The 16,646-nt window shown below is 42.7% G+C and overlaps 1 protein-coding gene across 2 annotated transcripts in view; it reads left to right on the plus strand.

Moving 5' to 3' along the window:
* LOC124607035 (leucine-rich repeat-containing protein 4-like) overlaps positions 1 to 16,646 on the plus strand; it is a 1,293,164-nt gene that overhangs the window by 1,222,261 nt on the left and 54,257 nt on the right. For both annotated transcript variants that reach the window (XM_047139208.1, XM_047139217.1), the window contains 2 exons: positions 3,322 to 3,621; positions 14,268 to 14,698. In XM_047139208.1, coding sequence (XP_046995164.1) covers positions 3,322 to 3,621; positions 14,268 to 14,698 — 731 coding nt within the window. The remainder of the gene's footprint in view (positions 1 to 3,321; positions 3,622 to 14,267; positions 14,699 to 16,646) is intronic.

The following is a 16,646-nucleotide window of genomic DNA, read 5'->3' on the forward strand; positions in this document are numbered from 1 at the left end:
CGGCTTGATATTTTTATTGAAACTGTGAAGGGATATAAAGGCAAATATTGACTTTACAATTCTAATAAAATCGTTTTGGGTGTTAAGCTGTATTATTACACAAAAATTAAAGTACGCAATCGACGTTTCGAACGTATTTTCAGCTGTTCTCTTCAGGACAACCAGGTTACATCAGCGATTGGCCGTGGAACCAGACGACCCTCTGCTGCCTTTAGAGCTTTTAAGTGTTAGGACGTTATAAAATGAGGAAAACTGCTGAGCAGTGGACGGATGGATTCGGTAAATGGATTCGCATTTATTTAGGTTTTTTGCGGATTTTTCATCAGTTCTACTGGAAATGCTACATGTTTTTGAACATGACCATAGCTGTTATTCTTTTCCATATTTATTCCAGTTTAAGCTGTGCCTATGTGGCCTTCTTTACAGATAGTTTAATGGGAACGAGGTGTTAATATAGTTTCCATGCGCCTTCTTCTATGCACAGTCTTAATTACAGTTTTTTGAATATGTGAGCTCAAAAATGGTTCAAATGGCTCTGAGCGCTATGGGACTCAACTGCTGAGGTCATTAGTCCCCTAGAACTTAGAACTAGTTAAACCTAACTAAGGACATCACAAACATCCATGCCCGAGGCAGGATTCGAACCTGCGACCGTAGCGGTCTTGCGGTTTCAGACTGCAGCGCCTTTAACCGCACGGCCACTTCGGCCGGCAATATGTGAGCTATATGTACATCGAAGACCGGCTACTAGCCGGGTATCGATTAACACTCAATTTTCATTCAGCTAATGTATACAAAATTTTTGTCAAGTGATTGTATTGAGCTGTTGGATGCTGCCATTGTTCGTTTTTGTGATTAAATTGCAGAGTACTGAGACTCAGCCTGTCTAAGGCAAATAAAGGACGTGATCAAGACTTTCCTGTTTATCACTGAGCAAAACGAAACATGTTGGCGTACCACTACAAAGAACCCATGTCGATTGTAGCTCTGTGGCTCCCAGCCTTTACCACAGCTTGCATCTTCATGTCACAATGAGGGACTGCACATCTCTTTCATTGCTTATCAATACAGAGATAAACCACCACAGACTGCGTATTATTTGCTTTATTACTTGTTCCACTTTACAGACTAGAGTCTCTTCCAACAACATTGGTGATTTTTGTTTTGCGCCCATTTACCTGTGCTTTAAGACATCCTAACGTTTCATCCTGCGCCGACTTGTGTCAGAGAACTTGTACTGCAGAATGGTAAGGTGCTGTTCGCTTTATTTAGCATTACGGCTCCCATTTCACGTAATTTCAGTCTCCTTCTTTTCCGTCAAAGTTGTTTTTGTGCTTTGAATATCTGTGGCCTCTTTGTACATCCTAGCCCTTGCTAAAATCGTATTTAGTGGTTCCCTGGTTCCAGTATTATTGATAAGATGACAATTAATGTTATGTTGTTTAAATTAGTGCTTCTTTTTATAGTTACTATGGACACTTGAACGCATGTCTAAGTGATAAGAGACTTTGAACATTTCTGCTGTTAAAGGCACCGGGACGGTAGCGCGGTTCTAGGCGCTACAGTCTGGAACCTCGCAACCTCTACGGTCGCAGGTTCGAATCCTGCCTCGGGCATGGATGTACCTGATGTCCTTAGGTTAGTCAGGTTTAAGTAGTTCTAAGTTCTAGGGGGCTGATGACCTCAGAAGTTAAGTCCTATAGTGCTTTGTTAAAGGCACCGGGACTATGTCCTTTGCAGTGTTTAACATAGATTAATCGGCAATAAAAGATGATGCACTGCGATCAAGGAAAGAGTAAATTCGTTTCTCCGACACTATGTTTTTATCAAGATCTAATCTTGCTGGGACGTACAGTAGGAAGCACGCAAACAGCCGACAAGCTTCCCATTTCTGAGATGGACGTTGCTGGGCGCTGCGCTCTGTCGAAGTCACCTACGTTGTCAATGTGCGCATTTGCGGTCCGCATCGCTGCTAGATTGAGTTCACGTACGTACCTGCTTTGCTATTGTACTTTGTTTAGCCCGTCACGTGACCGCAACCCCACCAGGCGGCGTCAGTCTCACGAAGAGCGCTGGTCATAATGTTTCGGCTCATCAGTGTATTTCCAGCGCAGTTCGAATACAAACACACATGGGGATTAGGAATCAAACGAAATGCAGCTGCTTTGCAAAGAGCCACTGGAGATTAGTTACACAAAATACTCGTAAAATATCCGTGAAGAGCCTCAGAAAAATGGTCAGTGGTGTTCGGGTTCATACTGTAGTAAGTAGGGACTGGTATAACTAATGAACATTAGAATTCGTGACGCTTCTCTATATCTACATCACAGGCGCTTGTCTACATAACAGCCTCGGATGGATGACTTAAGACTTCTCATTTAGAATCAATTGACACTTTTTGCACCATACAGATGTCTTGTGTAAATCATTTTTCGTTTTGATCTTCTGATGACGTTAAATGACGGTAAATGACAGGATCATCTGCAAACAATCGGAGAAGGCTGCTCAGATCGTCTCCTAATCCGATTATGTAGATCAGAAACAACAGAGGGCTGTAACGCTTCGTTGGAGAACGCCAGATATTACTTCTGTTTTACTCGATGAGTTTCTGTCAACTGTTACGAACTGTGACTTTTCCGACAGGATACCACGAATCCAGTCACACAACTGAGACGATATTCCGTAGCAAGCAAAGAAAAATGGAGATGAGCGTTTGGCATTGTTGGCCGGGAGCCCGCATCCGGGCAAGTTCAGTCGGCAAATGCAAGTCTTATTTCAATCGACGCCACACTGGGCGACTTGCGTGCCGGTGATGAGGATGAAATGATGATGAGGACAAGACAACACCCAGTCCACGAGCGGAGAAAATCTCCAACCCGGCTGGGAATGGAACCCGCGCCCGCTGCACAGGTGGCAACCACGTTACAACTTAGCTAAGAAGGTGGGCTATAGCACGCAACTTAATTAGAAGTCGCTTGTCAGGAACGGTGTCAAAAGCTTTCTGGAAATCAGAAAATATTGAATTAATTTGACGTCCCCTGTCGATAGCACTCATTACTTGGTGAGAATAAACAGCTACCTGTGTTCAACGGGAATAATGATTCATGAATCCGTGTTGGCTATGTGTCAATAAATCGTTTTCTTCGAGATGATTCATAATGTTCAAGAGCAGTGTATATTCCACTATCCCACTGAAATCGACGTTAGTGATACGGGTCTGTAATTCAACGGATTACTCCTATTTTCTCTAGATTTAAGCAGGTGCGTTGGCGGCCGAACCGGCACGTCCACTTGCTGAGCGGTATGCTATCGCTGTTGCAGATGTGTGCGCGGCGTGGCGGTCGCGGGGGCGGAAGCGGTGGCGGCGTCGGAGGCGGAGGCTGCGTGTCTGCGCTGGCGGCGGCCGCGGCGGCGCTGCTGGCGCTGCTCGCGTGCCTGGGGGCGGCGGGGGCGGCGCGCTCGCCCGACTTCTGCCCCGTGGGCTGCAGCTGCGACGACAAGACGCTCGTCGTCACCTGCATCGAGACCAACCTGGACGTCATCCCCATCACGCTCAACCCTGCCATCCAGCGGCTCGTGCTCAAGCACAACCGCATCAAGACGGTGCACGCCGCCTTCCAGGTGAGCGCCCATACTTCCTATCCTGAAATAACTGATTCGTCCGATTTCACAGGACTGTATCTTACACGTGAATGAAGATAGCAACCTTTGGCGTAAATTTTGACGAGCGCAACTAACTGCAAGGTAAAAACATTCAAGAACGAAGACCGCATAAATTTTTCTTTATTTAAGACAACTCGTTTCGATAGGCTTTGTTGTCATCTTCGGGTCTTAAAAAATCTTTTTGTTATGAAACGTGCACAGTTTAAGTTGGACCTAGTAGACATGTTGATAGAAAACAACACATTATAAAAAAAAAGGTTTGTCGTAACAAAAGTATTTGAAAACATGAAGCACCTTGTGCAAATGGCCATGTCCATATATATACACCGCTCTCAGTTGATTGGTCACAAAAACACAGTGCACAGCAGCTCATCAGTTTGTATAATTTGGACATACGCTAAACGTTGAAAATCTACTTTAAACGGTGTATAAGGTTGTACTGTATTTTTGTGACGTAACAGTCATCTGTGAGCTGTACATATAAGGTCATAGACGTTTGAAAAAGATGTTTTCGATTTTTATAATTTAAGTTCTGACAAACCTCTTATAATATGCTATTATTTATCTACATGGCAACTTGGCACGAGGTCAAACATAAGATGAACACAGTCTGTCGAACCCGGTTGTTTTAAATAAAGAACTATATATGCGATAGTGGTTTTTGAATGTTTTTAGCAAGTAAAACCGGTCGCTCCTTCTGTCTCCTCAAAATGAGAAAATTCGATCTGAAAAGGTGTTATTATCAAAAGATCCATACGATTTTATGAGGGTGAATGGTTTACATACATGCACATGCAACAGCCCGTACTTTTTTACAGTTACGATGACAGATGTATTGTCATGAGACCAACTGCAACTGTATGTCTTTTTAAAAAAATTTTAAAGAGTGGAAATGTTAAACGTTCTAAGTGCAATTTTTTTCACAAAACGTGTTTTCAGTTCTATTGTGGTCTCGATACTGTGTTGCATGTCCCTAGACATGTTGCAAGGGCCAAATCTCGGAGAAAATGTTTCAGATATTCGTAGCTGCCACACGGACTTTTTGCCAAGTAGTGCTCACCTCTGGACTTGCACGTGCCAGGCATCCAAGTCGCGTCCATTCTGGTTTTGATGATGTTTGTGATATGTGTGGGATGTTTTGAAGAGGTAACACTCAAGTTTTTGATGAGTGGGCACAGCTTTTTGATCTGCGACAGAAATTTTGCAGTGAAAGAGAAACGAAGAGAGATAAACAAGGCATTTATTTTGCAAGATTTAACACTAAATTTTTGACTCAGTTAAAGGTATGAAACCATTCGAAGCAATGCTAGTGCATAAAACTGACACGCTTGACTTTAAAGATGCTTCTGAAACATTGTTGTTAATGCAGGCGGGGAATATCTGCAAATTCAGTATGATGAAAGTGTTCCTTACTCATCCACCTCGCATAGATGCTGAAAATTCTTATTCTGAAACAGAAGAATTGAAGAACGTCAATTTATTCAAAAGAGGGAAGACCATACCCGATGTAAGTCAGACCGTATTTCTCCTGAAAGACTAGCTGCTTTTATTAACTGCAAAACAGAAAGATCTGTCGACGATGTTGCCATGTGTTCCTCAACATCACAACGAGTCCTGTGTTAAAGTTGACAATATCTGATCCCAAGAATGGTGTTCTGTATGAAACAAATTCAATACAGGGAGATATTTTCCGCGGGCCTCATTTTTTTATTCTCTTGTAAGAACTTTAGAAGATATAAGAAATAATTTTGAGTACAGTTTCACTATTTCAAACATTACTGCTGTGTTTCTGAACTTGTATTATCACAAATAAAACGTAATTATTCCGTATTAATGACACTTTACACAAAAAGTTGCTTCTTGACACTTACAAGTAATCAGTCTCTGGAATGATTCATAGAACATTCTTAATAAATTGTTTTTTTTAATAATCTGCCTCGTTGTTTTATGCAGCGATGAATTGAGCACTATAATTCTGTCGTAGCAGTACTCGTTCTTAGTTATGTATTAAAAGATGTACATTGTTTTTGGTTTCCCGTGACAAATGAGAAATTTTGAATTTGCACTACTCATTAATTTTAACAGTCTCAGTTGCAAGTTGACACAAACGATTAGCATTTTCGACTAATTAATAATAATATTCAGAACCAATTAGTCACTATTTGTGTTTTGACTTTTCGCACGCCGGCCGGAGTGGCCGAGCGGTTTAGGCGCTACAGTCTGGAACCGCGCGACCGCTACGGTCGCAGGTTTGAATCCTGCCTCGGGCATGGATGTGTGTGATGTCCTTAGGTTAGTTGGGTTTAAGTAGTTCTAAGTTCTAGGGGACTGATGACCTGAGAAGTTAAGTCCAATAGTGCTCAGAGCCATTTGAACCATTTGAACTTTTCGCATTTCAAGATTAATTAAATCTGAAGATTCCCTTTAACTGATCGAAAGTGTGACAATCAGAAAAATTGGCTAGATAAATATTGTTGAATCATTTTTAGGATCAAAGGTTTTATTTCCCAATCAGAATTGTGCGATGTATCTCCACTGGACGCACAACATAGACGAGAGTCAAAGTTTTCCGTCCTTTTGCGAGTATGTCTGGTGTTTCTCTTGAACTTTTCCCGGCTGCATTATTTGAACCACTTTCGGTCGTGGATCCAGGATAGTATTATTTCTTCTTCCGAATTTCTGCTGATAATCTTAGAGCCATCATCAAGGCGAGTCGCTGGCAGAATTTAAACCACTTGTCACAATACCCCGTGGAGTAAACGCGCGTTTAGTCAACCGTGTCGTGTATAATGGTTTAAAGTCTGCGAGGGACTCACCCTAAAAATGCCTGTAAGGCTATCAGCGGAAATACCGGAACAAGAAATAAACCATGTCGGATGCACGTCCGAACGATGATGGTGTTTGTGGAGTTCACTGCTGTGGTTATGCAGCGTTATTACCAGTTGTTGGCAGGGGAGACACACACACACGCTGTGTTACGCAAATTCTGACACAAAAACAATCATGCCGGCCGAAGTGGCCCTGCGGTTAAAGGCGCTGCAGTCTGGAACCGCAAGCCCGCTACGGTCGCAGGTTCGAATCCTGCCTCGGGCATGGATGTTTGTGATGTCCTTAGGTTAGTTAGGTTTAACTAGTTCTAAGTTCTGGGGGACTAATGACCTCCGCAGTTGAGTCCCATAGTGCTCAGAGCCATTTGAACCATTTTTTGAAAAACAATCATATACTGCGTCTTAAGGCAACCAGACCAGTGGCACAATGCCGTGCCGCCGTGGAAGGCTTTAAGGTGTGGGAGACACAGCCCCGTGCTCTGGACGAAAATTACGTCAGTTGTGGCTGAACTGCACCTGTTGAAATGGAGAATACAAAACGGTTTTTGTTACTCTGTTAGCGGCTTTTCGAGTCGACGTACGGTAGTCGACGAGCGAGTGAGGTAGTTGCTCCTTGTTGACCCCTGCCAGCAATCGCATGAACTGACAACTTACAACAAGCGCCAAGGGAAACTTTTAGTTTCGACGCGTGAATTAAAATTAACCCCTTCTTTCTACCTTCATTTATGTAGAATGTCTCTTTGAGACATCATGTACGAGGTACGAACGCTAAGAGTTAATTCTCTGATCAATGTGGAACACAAGCTGCAATGTGCATGAACCTGCGTTTAGTAGCCACTCTTGCCATTAAACACCTTAAAAGGATTTAACCGACCGTTTGGGTCAAATGAAACAGGACTGTTTCATGATCTCCATTTTTCAGAAAAAATTGTTTCCGGTCCCTAGCTGACAAAAATATAGAAGGTACTCAAATGGAAACGAGACACTTGGAAAAGAAGTAAGTAAGGTGCTTATTATTTCAAAAGTAATCGCCATAATGGTTAATAAATAAATAATTTCGTTGCCTTCGGAACCATGATTGTACCCAAGCTTGCACCTCTTCGTCCTCAACAAATCGACGGCAGTGAATGTCTTTCTTCTGGACAGTAAAAATATGGAAATCGTATGGGAGACATCGGGACTATAAAGGGGATGTATTATGGCTTTGAAGCAAAACTTCTGCAGTGTAGTCGGAATAACCTTGGCGACACCTCCTAACAGAATGTTGTCATCTTTCAACATTACTGGTCGTCTAGACTTGACGGCGCGCTTTAGTTTTGCAAAGTGTCCGCGTACCGCTGTGCGTTAATTGTGACGATCTGTCCCTGTGCGATTTCCATGTTTTCGGAGCAATGAAGGCAGACATTCTTGGCCGTCAATTTGCTTCAGAAGGAAAGGTGCGTGACAGGGTACAATCACGGTTCCATAGGCAACCGCAAACACTTTTCCATCTTGTCTCATAGTGGGATAAAAGCATTAACACTTAGGGCGATTAATTTTGAAATAATAAACACTTTATTTACTTTTTTCCATGTGTCTCATTTTCGCTTGACAGTCCCTTATAAATCTTAAAGAGGTACACCTTACTTATTTATTTAATGATAATTACTTTCGAAGCTATAGCCTTATTGCCAAATGCTATTGTATACAAAAACACTTAAAGAGCGCCGGCCGCTGTGGCCGAGTGGCTCTAGGCGCTTCAGTCTGGAACCGCGCGACCGCTATGGCCGCAGGTTCTAATCCTGCCTCGGGCATGGATGTGTTGTGATGTCTTTAGGTCAGTTAGGTTTAAGTAGTTCCAAGTTCTAGGGGACTGATGACCATAGCTGTTAAGTCCATAGTGCTCAGGGCCATTTGAACCATTTTGAACTTAAAGAGCAAATCGCACTTTAATATGAAGATACAAACTTGTGAAAAATATTTAAGTGGATGGTTTATTTCATCACATGGATTCAAAGATCGCAGAGTCCATAAAACATGGAATTAAAACTAATATTAGACAATTAAGTATGTGAAACAACTTAAGAGAGAATGTGAATGCGATTAAAAGGTTGCCCAAATTGAAAAACAATTCAGTTTTCGCGACTTTATATGTTGGGATTTACTCTTTATGCGTAAGGTGTTGTGTCGGAACTAACTATGACTGTAAATAAAAAAAAGGCAAGAGTAGTTCTGTAAGATTTATTTGCTACAGCAAGTATGCTGTTTCTGATTTTCCTTAGGTTTTCCAGTACCTTGAATAACGCGAAGTCTTTTAGGGTGCCACACAATGCCACGCAACCTGACGCTGCTGAAACACGTTGTGTGTATCACACGCCGGCGATACTAACGCACGGATTTGCCTTCCTCATTATGGAAGGACAAATCTCCATAACTATTTGCAAATTTCGGATGTTGGTCTAAGCAACATACAATTCATAGGTTTACATGTTATCCCGGTTGAGGTGTCCACTGATAAGGGTCTTTTGTACCATTATGGGGTAACTGTTATAAACTACTAATTACTTCGTCTAATTTATTTCTGTCGAATTTTGCACAGGTAAACATTACACAGACTGCAATTATGGACTATCCAGTATTGCTTTATCTAAAATCTGCGAAATATTCTTGATATGTAAACAAGATTCATGATGTGTAATAGTTCTCAAAAAGGCAATTAATATATAGTCAACAGTAATTTTCTTCGTGGGTATTCGTTTTTGCGCGACGAACTTCCTGTAATCCAAAGTTCACGCCTGCAGTGACAGCGATAGGCAACACGGTGAACTACACACTCGTGAAGATTTGCATTTAAGGCACGCGTGTCTATGCGATGTAATTTTATCAATTCGAATCACTTTTAGCTGCTCGTTTTACTTTTACCGACACTAACGCGACTGACTGGTACCGTCACAGCATTTTTAACGTCTTCGCTTGAAAAGATTTTGCTGTAACACCGTCACGCTTTATTGATTGAATCTTGTGGCAAAACTGTTCTCAGCTACCATAAAATTTTAAGCGGAAACGAGAGGTCGTGGGGTTGGTGCCAGCATGGAAGACGCCTTGGTAGCATGGAATCGAAAATGAGTAAATACAAGGAAAAAAACATGGAAAAACAAGTTTTATCCTAAGAATAGGTAGTGAAGCCGTAAGTTTCTCAGTTTTCAAGTTTTCATCCATTCAAAGTGAATGTGCCGCTGGGCACACACACAATATATATATATATATATATATATATATATATATATATATATATATATATATATATATATATATATATACTCTCTGACAAAAACAGTGAAGTACCTAGAATACATGATTGGATGTCATTTTCACTTCATACATGTACACAGTGTCGGCGGTTATATAATTGATTACAGTAGAAATTCTCCGTCACATGTAGAACAGCCACCAGAATGCATTAATGTTTTCATGTTTGATGTAGTTGGCAGACCTGGAGTCGTATGTAAAGGGCGTGAATTGATGTTGAGTGATTACTGTGAAGGAGACTAAGATGCCACGTGCTCGTATGATGCAGCGTTATCAGTAACTGTCAGACTTTGAAAAGGGCCTGATTGTTGGTCTTCATGTAGCCAACAGATCAAATCGTGTAATACCCACGTTTTTGGATCATTCGTATGTGTCACTGGCTCGATGTTGGACTGTATGGGAACGTTAGAGGAGGCATCCTCATCGTTAACGTTATGATCGACCACGTAAGTTCATTAAAAGAGAGGACTGCTCCATTGAGCACCAGACACATCGCTTGCAGTCCGAGAACAATTCACTAACTCCCTGCAATATTCTGTTGCATCCCGTATAATTGCCCGGACACTACCAGCAGCTGGAGAAGGGAATTACCGTCCGATGAGTAAGGTGCCATTAATACCACAATAAAGACGGTTCTTTTAGTGTGGTTTTGTGACCAGGAACATGTACTGCCGGTGAAAGGCATCGAACTGTGCTCAGCGATGACTCGCGGTCTCGTGACCATCGTCGGCGACTATGGCAACGACCTGACGACGGGTCCCGTTCTTCAATGTTTTGGAGAGGCACAGCGGTGTTACTTCTGGTGTCGTCGTGTGGTGAGCCATTGCGTACGACTTCTGACCGCGAGTGGCCGTCATTTATGGAAATATCACGGCACAACGACACGTCACGATAGGTACTGCTTCCTCAAATATTTCTTCACGTGCGATCGAAACTTGGTGCCATTTTTCAAAAGGCCAGTGCTTGTCTATGCATGACACCTGTCTCTATGAACTATCTGCGCAATGTTGTACTTCTGTGTTCAGCAAGATCCCCAGGTATGTCCCCGACAGGACACGTGTGGGACCAGAATGGACGTTAACTCCGTTCAAGTGGAAGTATTCAGGATACCAAGAAGCAGGTTAGAATGCTCTGGGTCACTTTGCTTCGGAAGATGACAGAAGGGCTTTGGACACCGTTCCCAACAGAATCCGTGCATGTGTCCTGGGCAAATGAGATACAGTTGCAAAAATGGCTCTGAACACTATGGGACTTAACTGCTGAGGTCATCAGTCCCCTAGAACTTAGAACTACATAAACCTAACTAACCTAAGGACAACACACACATCCATACCCGAGGCAGGATTCGAACCTGCGGCCGCAGCGGTCGCGCGGTACCAGACTGAAGCACCTAGAACCGCTCGGCCACACCGGATACAGTTGCATATTGATAAGTGCGCTCATACTGTCAAGTTCTTTGTAAATTTGACTCAATATTGTAATCACTGAAAAACATAACGTACCCTCTCAACCCGAAATTTTTCTTTATTTCCCTTTACCTCTTATGGATGCTTCACTTTCTTTTTCCCAGGCAATGTATATTTGCTCTAACTCGGACAATATTACTTACCACAGTCATTGCTGGAGCGTGACCACACATTCCCAGTTATCTCGGATCCTGCGTACTCATAAGTACTGAGATATTTTTGCCTCTGATATCATAGATAGTTTCTTGTGTCAGTTTTCGCTATTTGTAGTGATAGTGTAGTAGGGTTTCATTAACAGTAAACAATGTGAGTCTCAGGTAGCTTAAAAAAAAAAATGGTTCAAATGGCTCTGAGCACTATGGGACTCAACTGCTGTGGTCATAAGTCCCCTAGAACTTAGAACTACTTAAACCTAACTAACCTAAGGACAGCACACAACACCCAGCCATCACGAGGCAGAGAAAATCTCTGACCCCGCCGGGAATCGAACCCGGGAACCCGGGCGTGGGAAGCGAGAACGCTACCGCACGACCACGAGATGCGGGCCCAGGTAGCTTAAACGTCGAACGAAATATCCATGTGTAGTATGCAGTCTTGCACAGTAGAAAATATTACATATAGGTTTCCTAGTTGCATTTTTATTCTTTATTATTTATTTTGTATCGGTTGTCGGCTTATTGCACCATCTCAGGAAATATCTGACTGGCGTCCAAAAGTGACTCTGATGTTAACAAAACAATGAGCTCAACACTAAGGAGGAAAGACTATTCTATGAAGCCAGACCATGACGCAATACGTCACAGCTGCCGTGACAGGTTGGTGAAAGCTGTCAAATCGTTTTACTACACAGGAGAAATGAAATTAGTGTTTATCGATACTACGTGACACTGTCTAGGTTTAGTTTGCGGTTCATTGAAAGAAACAGTCAAAAGTCACAAGCACAAGCTGTAATAACTCTGAATGCCCCTCGCCAATATTGCGGACTCTCCAAACACGTCACGATTTTCTATGCAGAGACGCTTTTGAGAAATCTCTGGACTTTAGTATTGAGCTCACTGGTATGAATCTAAACATTAGAAACATAGATATTATCAACAGGTATAAAATGTTTGTCAATGGCATGGTTTTGGATGAGAAATGTGAGATTGACGTCTGATCGAGAAACATGATAAACTACGGTGTCAAAATACAATTTAAAACGCTGATAGTACCGAACACAATACATAACGAAAACACAGAATACTAAAATATACAAACTGTATGAATGTAATACGAAATGATCAGCTTAGTTCATCTCCAGTGTTAATTTTCACTTAATCCAACTAATCTATAGCACACTCCCTGTTCTCAGTCCGAATGATCACAGTCTTTTGCACAAACTTGTACTCCAGCGCATTTGCTATTATTTCTTACTTTGTTTTTCCTTACAACAGAAGTGTAATATACATACAAGCTGTATATTTAGTCTTGTTTGTTTTTGCACTCGTATTGTAAATTATTATTTAACGCTGTTATTTAACGTGTTTGGTATATAACAAGAATCATCAGCGCTCGAGTCGACGTTTTTCATCTCATGAGCAAAGATTCTGTGCATGTGTTCAAAAATGGTTCAAATGGCTCTGAGCTCTATGAGACTTAACTTCTGAGGTCATCAGTCCCCTAGAACTTAGAACTACTTAAACCTAACTAACCTAAGGACATCACACACATCCATGCCCGAGGCAGGATTCGAACCTGCGACTGTAGCGGTCGCACGACTGTGCATGTGTGATAGTATCTGTGTTTCTAACTTTTGGTACCCTACACACTAGTATGTATTGTGGACACTGGTCCATTGTTTGCTGACGATGCTCCAAGAAGCCGATAAGCCGAAAACTGATTCGAATAAAGAAATATGACTAGACGATAATGAAAGTATTGAAAAAATGGTCAAATGAATTGTGGAATGGTATGTGTAGATGTAAGAAACAGAACCGATTAAAAATTTGACGCACCTTTGAGTTAAGCTCAAAATCACGCACTACAAGTGGCATGGCTATTGAGAATTTTAAATTCAGTTTTGAAATTTAAAGGATATAAGAATATATTTGTCTCGTGAATTACGTGATGTTAAGCGGTAAAATTTTTTACGACTATTATTAACGATTCTAAGTTGTACACGATATCGAGCATCAGTCAAAGTCGCATCAAACGTTCGTCTAATCTGTTTCATTTTGTAACTAAGACGTTACAAAATGAGACCTCACGCTGATCAGTTTCATACCCGATTTATCTATTTCACACTCTTGTGAAAAATCTGTTCTGTAGTTTTACCTCAAATCACAAATTCAGTTTTTCTTAGTTATCCTAATTGCTTGGAAGTAATAACATTTTTTTGTAAGAGTACGCCTCAGGGTGGTCAGTTTGTTGGTATCCCATATTTAGTTTGGCTATGAAAATTCGGTCAAAAATCTATTTTTTACTTTCGAGTGAGTCTCGTTTTCACTGCATTCAAACATTACATGGAAAATAGCAGCTTTTGTTTGGTTTCCAACCTTAAAGGAATGTTGGTAAAGGTACATGAGAAACCTCAGGCGACCCACAAGTGACCGAACTTGTGGGTCAAGGGTCACATAAAACTCTAGATTTGATATTTCATATGAAGTTTAAATCCTTTTGGAATATTGTTCCAGGAAAAACAGCAGTCTATTGATATTATAACTTATTTAATAAACACAAGTCGTGATCGCTTATGAGTTGTTAAGCTTTATTTTTAGGAGGCCGGTTTCGATCTTCTAAGAGAGCATCACCAGACGGATAGAGCACTGCCCAGATTAGCTGCCCCTTGCCATCGATTCTTACTGTTATCGAGAAATGCAGATCTGATGATGATCTCGTAGAAGATCGAATCGGTCACCTAAAAATAAAAATTAACAACTCAAGTCTGATCACGACTGTGTCTCTTAAATAAGTTGATACGAAGTGCCTCATACGGGACGGATTGTGGATCATTATGCAGCATGTGTGGTATGCATGTGCGCAGTTCTACGGGGAGCTGCACTACGTGGACCTGTCGCACAACCACCTGCTGAGCATCCCGGCGGGCAGCTTCGAGGCGCAGCGCAAGCTGGCCGAGCTGCGGCTGGACCACAACAAGCTGTCGAACGTGACGGCGCGCACGTGGCAGGGGCTGGCCGCGCTGACGGCGCTGTCGCTGCGCCGCAACTACCTGGAGGAGCTGGCGGCGGCGCAGTTCGCGTCGCTGCCGCTGCTCGAGGAGCTGGACCTGGGCGAGAACCGGCTGCAGCGCGTGGACGCGCGCGCCTTCGCCGGGCTGGGCGCGCTGCGCGTGCTCTACCTGGACGACAACCAGCTGCGCGCGCTGCCCACGCCCGCGCTCCAGCCGCTCGCCAGCCTCGCAGAGCTGCGCGTCGGCGCCAACGTCTTCCCCCAGCTGCACGACGACGCCTTCAAGTAAGCACACGACTGCCGTGGCACCCTGTAGCGCTACTGCCGAGCAAACTATCCCAGGCTCAGAACGAAACAAAAATACCGTTCCAGCTACTAAGTTAAATGTGTTTTGGGTGTGTTCCGAATTGAGCAAATACATTTTTTTTCTTTCTACCCAGACATGTTTCGCTGCAGTTGTACTGTCATCACCCAGTGTTTCACTTTCTTTGTATTAAATAACATTCAGATTCCCCTTTTCTATTTGTACATACAGCAATTTCAGTTCGTAAGAAAAGTATCCACAAATCTAAAATCACACAAAATATTTATTAATAAATACCTTGTAATTACGAGGTATTGCTTTCTCTGTCTTTCGTTATAGCTGTTTTTCTTGCACAGTTTGTCATCTGCAGACACAGAGAACTTAAAAGGAATATACACTGAAGCACTCAAAGAAACTCATACAGACATGCGTATTCAAATACAGAGATATCTAAACAGGCAGAATACGGCGTCGCGGTCGCCATTGTCTATGTAAGACAACAAGTGTCTGGCGCAGTTGTTAGATCGCTTACTGCTGTTAAAATAGCAGGTTATCGAGATTTAAGGGAGTTTGAACGTTGTGTTATAGTCTGCGCACGAGCGATGGGACACAGCATCTCCGAGGTAGCGATGAAATAGGCTTTTTACGTACGATAATTTCAATAGTGCACCGTGAATATCAGCAATCCGGTAAAACATCAAATCTCCGACATCGCTACGGCCGGAAAAAGATCCTGGAAGAATGGGACCAACGACGACTGAAGACAATCATTCAACGTGGCAGAAGTGTAACCTTTCTGCAGATTGCTGCAGATTTCAATGCTCGGCCATCAATAAATTTCAGTCTTGCGAACCATTCAACGAAACATCATCGACATGGGCTTTCGAAGCCGTAGGCCTGCTCCTGTACCCTTGATGACTGCACAACACAAAGCTTTGCGCCTCACTTTAGCCCGTCAACACCGACAGGTAATTCATAATGTTCCAAGACAGTATATGTTCCAAATTACTGCTGCATAACGATGGGGGCCCGGAGTGCCAGCCAGCCGGGATAGGACTTTCAGTCGGTGCCCCACATCCGACACCAGGCTGGTACCACGTCCCGCCTCAGTCACGCGAGTCACAAACATTTCTAAGCGTTCTCACTAACATGCCGACTCTGTGAAATTACAGGGTAGGTCCAGGACAAGAAAGGAGGAGGGAAGAATGAGTTATGTAGGCTGTAAAGTTATTTTAACCGTAATGGAACCTTTAATCAGGAGATCGCAACGCATGTCCCCAGAAGAGTTTCACAGAAGTCCATCATTGGCTTGGAAGATAGGAGAGCTACATACCATTAGATGACGGAGAAAATTCGTTGTGGTGCAAAAACAGCGGAATCAGGCTTGACAAGACGCACGCAGGACAACATTGTGACGAGAAGAGCAGGAATGGGTCCTTCCAGAAGGAGTATATCATGAGAAGGTCGTATAATATTTCGGCTGCCTCTGTGCAGCCGAAGGACAGTTGATATCAGGGAGCCACGAATTGTCGGGAGTAGATTATTGCCACCTGGGCTGAGATCTCGAGTTCCCATTAGTCCTTTGCCACTGACGTAGAACCATAGGCAACAGAGACTTTATGCTGTTTTGTGGAAAACCGGAGATTTTGAGTCCGTGGCTGTGCACGGAATGTATATTGACTGTTTCAAAGTAGAAAACATCAACCAGCCACTACTGATAGTGTTATTTGTTTAAGTATAGACCCATAACAAGTTTCGATCAGACGGTTTCATCCTCAGATGGTTCAAATGGCTCTGAGCACTATGGGACTCAACTGCTGAGATCATTAGTCCCCTAGAACTTAGAACTAGTTAAACCTAACCAACCTAAGGTCATCACAAACATCCATGCCCGAGGCAGGATTCGAACCTGCGACCGTAGCAGTCTTG

This window comes from Schistocerca americana, chromosome 1 (assembly GCF_021461395.2).
Source record: "Schistocerca americana isolate TAMUIC-IGC-003095 chromosome 1, iqSchAmer2.1, whole genome shotgun sequence".
NCBI classification, from domain to species: Eukaryota; Metazoa; Arthropoda; class Insecta; order Orthoptera; family Acrididae; genus Schistocerca; species Schistocerca americana.